Raw genomic sequence first — 4,529 nt, 5'->3', positions numbered from 1 at the left:
TTTCTGTTGTGTGTTTTGGAAGAATTTTTTGAATATGTTAAAAAAATACATAAAAAAAAACAAATTAAAAACTGGAGAGAAAATGTTTCTTTATTGTTTGGTCGTCGACTTTCCGGATCTGTGAAGGTTGTTGTTGCGAAATTAACTTTTAGTTTGCACAATATATTTCCAGTTGTAATGTGATGAAAAATTCAAAATGACATTTCGCTTTCCCAGTCTTGTTCCCGGTGCAATAGATCCTCTTTGGTTTACAGTAGATCGTCCATGTGATGACGAAAACGAGCTAGAACAGCTGGAGAAGGAGCACGATCTTTGGGTACGCAACATTTTATGTAAAATTAAAAATATAGCAAGTTTCTGATCGATCGCATTTCGATTTTGCATTTTATCAAAATAGTTTCAACGCAGTCCAGTCGGTATCTCTATCTATGATGATTTGATTTATGTTTTTTTTCAGCTCGAAAGCATAGCCAAAAAGGACAACAATATAGTGCCGGTTGGGAAAACAGCTTCTGAGGTAAATTATGGCAACGTCTTGCAGTATTTCCCTAATACCGATTTCTCATCAAATTTACAATTATCACGCCGATTGGCTTTACATCCATTATAGTTTATATGATTTTTTTTCAGCATTTAGAAGATGATGAAGAAGACGAGGATGATGAAGAGGGTGATGATGATGATGAAAGTGACACTAATGATGATGAATTAGATACAGACATGTTAGATGAACGCGATTCTGGAGATGATGCTGGTTGATAAATCAGTTATATTGATTTATTGTATTTGTGAAAGACAGGGATAGAAAGTTTGGTTTGATATACTGTACAAAATCACATCTGTCAATACCTTGTGTTGTTGAGTGTCAGAAATTGCTGGTCTCATGCTTGTAAGCTACATCATCTGTTCATTTTATAATGAATAAATTTGTTAACTATGTTACACTATTCGAGTAACTGCTTTTCTTTCACAAGTTTGTTTACATAAAAAATTGCATGTAGTGTTATTTTAAAAGTGAATAGTATACATTTTATTACTGCAAAGTTTATGCATGTTATTTAAAACTTTCAAGCCTGCCTGTATTTGCATTTTTGCATAGATCTAAAAAAAAATTTTGCTCTTGCTTTATGCAGCATCTGAGTAGATTTTATTTTATTTTTAATTCGATTTTAATTACCAGAAGATGTCAGGCATTGTAGTTCATATAAATTATAACAGGTTTTAATGAAATTTCAACGGCAAGTTTTCAGAAACGTGACATTAAATTTTAAGTATCGGTAAATGTACATGCACAGAAAAGTTTATACATGTATGGACATTTCTGGCATACAGAAAATGAGTAGGCCTTGACCATGCTGACATTGCTCTCAAATGAAATGTCAATTCTTTTGTATTTGATGGTATTTTAAAGTTTAAACAAGTTTTAATATTTTTTCTTTGTGGTACAGATGATCATTTTATAAAATAGGAAGGCAATGGTCAGTGAATAATTTTTGATTTGTTTTTTTTCAAATTGCATTGTAACCATAATTGGCTCCATTTTGACTTTTTTGGTTAAGCTCATCGTTTTGCTGCAAAATTTCTTCATTTTGTTTAATAGTTCATTGGGAAAATCAAACAACTATAACAGGCATCAGTTAACATACAAGTTAGCACAGTTCATTGTTTTGTCTAGCATTTAATCACACCATGTAATAATAACACCTAAACAAGAAAAAGATCTTATGAAAACTTTATTAAAGAATCTATTTCATAAAACAACATAATTCTAAACAGATGTATTTTATTATCAACAAAACTGTTCTTTAAAGATTGTAAATACATTTTATCTCCTAAATTATTAACACTGTGCTTCAATCATTCTGTGGAGGCAAGGATGATGAAAAATAGTAAGAGCTACCATAGTGCAGCTACACAGAACACTCTATATATCGGTAGATAAACCACCTCTGAGACAATACAGTGAAAGTGCATTTGAAATACTGTGTATTCTTTGCTACAGAAAAGATAAAGATCACAATACATATACATTTATTCTTAATAGGAAAAAAATGAGCTCTATCAAAGAACCTGATGGACTTGAGTATTTGGTCTAATACATGCAATTCTAGAGAAAGTTATTTAAAATAAATGTATATCTACATAAATCTTTGTTAAAGCCAAAAACCATGTGGTATATGATGCTACCACAAAAATATTTAGTTTTGAAACATTTTTGGTGCATATAATCAAGGTAAACAGTTGTGACTTTGAATTTGATTTGGTTGGGGTGCCTTAAACTTCTTTTGCAGTAAGATATAATTACTTAAGCCAAGTTTGACTAGCTTTTTCAAAAGTATGTGTTTAAACGCTATTGACACTTTGATTAAAATTACATTGCAATGCCTCTTTAATGACTAAAGCAGTAAGATATCATCTTTACAGAATTTAAATGCTTAGACTGCTCTGGACAAGAAGTGAGCAACTCTTCCCCCAATAGGCAAGAGTAAGCATGGCATATACATGTATAAATGTCTGTAATTTTAACAAAAACTTTGTAATACTATATATTAACAACTCTCAGCAGAAAAGAGATAAATGGCTTTTAAAATAAAAAATTTCATAATTTTACACACATCTTTCAGACATGTCAAAACAATATATAACAAATACAGTACTCAATTTGAAATACATTGTACATTCTATCGAGACAAACTGTAAATCATTTCGAGTAACATGACTGTAGATGACAAAAAGTACTTTTGACAATTAGGAATTTGTATCTTAAACACCAATAAAATGAGCTTTATTCAGTCATATATAATGAATACATACACCTTAGCCCCATGCCTACCTGAACCTGTACAGTCACACACTTTACACACATTGTACACAATACTTCGTACCAATTCATAACTATCACACCCTCTCAAAACTAGAAACAATATTTATCCATTGTATGGTTAACACATAGAAATCTTGCATTTAAGGCACAACATCCCACTGTACAGCTATAAATGTAGAAAATGTAAGTCCTGGTGTAAACCTTTATGTCATATCAAAACTTTAACAATGTATGAAATTCAATACCTCACTTATGCCAAATTAAAATTTTAAAATGTACATGTACATGTATTTTAGTTCATCAATACCTTTTTCAAAGTATCATGGAATTACCATCAAATAAATGACATTAAATCTATAATTCTTGAGACTATATACATGTAATTGTCGATGGCAGGGTTGCTGTACCTTAAATAATGTACATGTATAATGTATAATAATAATTGGAAGGTGGAAGGGTGACTAAATATTAGTGTAATTTATGAAAAGGAATGTTGAGATCATGAACATAATAGCAAAAACAATGATAATTTCACTTGCAGAAGCTCGCATACATTAAATTAACTTACACACATGATTATGAAGCACGCAATATAGGCTTTACATTACAAGCTTAATCATTATTATCAACACAGAATCACAACATCGAGGATAAAATTTTTCACCAGATTTCCCACTAAAATATACACAACGCCTGCACCATGAAAATATTATGATGTATCATTATTGCACAATAAATCTGTATCACATATCAGGAGTATTATTATGAACAATAAAGTACCCGGTAGACTGTAAACATATTACATTTGGCTGTGTACTCTAGTCTCTATTTAGCGTTTTTGGCGGAATGCGGCTTCTGCTAAATCGAGTACATAGCTAAATGCCATGCATATATATATGTATAAGAATAGTCACATTCCGGAATACATTAATTAAAATCCACGCCAACTTGTTAAAAAATTATATTTTATCAAATATCGTACCAGCCAAATATGAATACGTTTACAGTATTTTGGTTGATTTACATGTTGAACATGTACCTGTAGTTTTATGTACCAATACTATAAGTATAATCTATTTAATGATACAGTTATCACCTGGATTCACATTAATTTCATTGTGTTTTCAAATATTGCTTCAAATGTTTCCTTCTTTTTAAAAAATGATTACATTCACCATCTCTCGACCAGATTCACGCAAAATTCAATTTGAAAATAGGTTAGGCTTAGTTAACAAATGCAGAAAAAGGAAACATGAAAAAGATCAAACTCCAAAGACAATGCATTTTTAATAAAAATATAATGGCAAAGGATTTTTGTCTTTAAATTAAAAAAATGAATGATCATTAGCCCTTTGATAGCCCTACATGCATGTACATGTACCAAATTTTATCATAAATATGTATGTTCTTGAGGTCACTTTGAATGCAGTATCATATCTTGATATACAGAAAAATGAGCGTCTACACCATTTAACTTGTTGATATATGATTATTTAATAAAAACGATGTCCCCAACAAATCTTTAAAAAACAATGATTTGTCATCATGGGTTTTCAAATTGATTTTTTGAATTCCAAACGAACAAATATCATGTCAACAACGATAAATAGGGTTAATTTTTAAAATGCCCAATAAAAGGAAAAAAAAAAGTTTGCTTTCAACTGTCATATGAATGAAAGAAATACATTCAAGTTTTTTTTTGGGG

The 4,529-nt window shown here is 30.3% G+C and overlaps 1 protein-coding gene across 1 annotated transcript; it reads left to right on the top strand.

Moving 5' to 3' along the window:
* Positions 1 to 153: 153 nt before the first annotated feature.
* LOC128191732 (anaphase-promoting complex subunit 15-like) lies at positions 154 to 2,603 on the top strand. The gene is made up of 3 exons (XM_052863966.1): positions 154 to 316; positions 458 to 517; positions 631 to 2,603. The coding sequence occupies exons 1-3, from the start codon at positions 197 to 199 to the stop codon at positions 757 to 759; spliced, it is 309 nt and encodes a 102-aa protein (XP_052719926.1). The 5' UTR covers positions 154 to 196; the 3' UTR covers positions 760 to 2,603.
* Positions 2,604 to 4,529: the final 1,926 nt, after the last annotated feature.

The sequence above is a fragment of the Crassostrea angulata genome, chromosome 7 (genome assembly GCF_025612915.1).
Source record: "Crassostrea angulata isolate pt1a10 chromosome 7, ASM2561291v2, whole genome shotgun sequence".
Taxonomy (NCBI): Eukaryota; Metazoa; Mollusca; class Bivalvia; order Ostreida; family Ostreidae; genus Magallana; species Magallana angulata.
The sequence above is the reverse complement of the archived record's forward strand: the minus strand, read 5'-3'. Positions and strand labels throughout refer to the sequence as shown.

Coding starts and splice junctions, on each gene's coding strand:
- LOC128191732 (XM_052863966.1), top strand. CDS start 197: ATGACATTTCGCTTTCCCAGTCTTGTTCCCGGTGCAATAGATCCTCTT. Junction 317..457: donor AGAAGGAGCACGATCTTTGG/GTACGCAACATT, acceptor GTTTTTTTTCAG/CTCGAAAGCATAGCCAAAAA. Junction 518..630: donor TTGGGAAAACAGCTTCTGAG/GTAAATTATGGC, acceptor ATTTTTTTTCAG/CATTTAGAAGATGATGAAGA.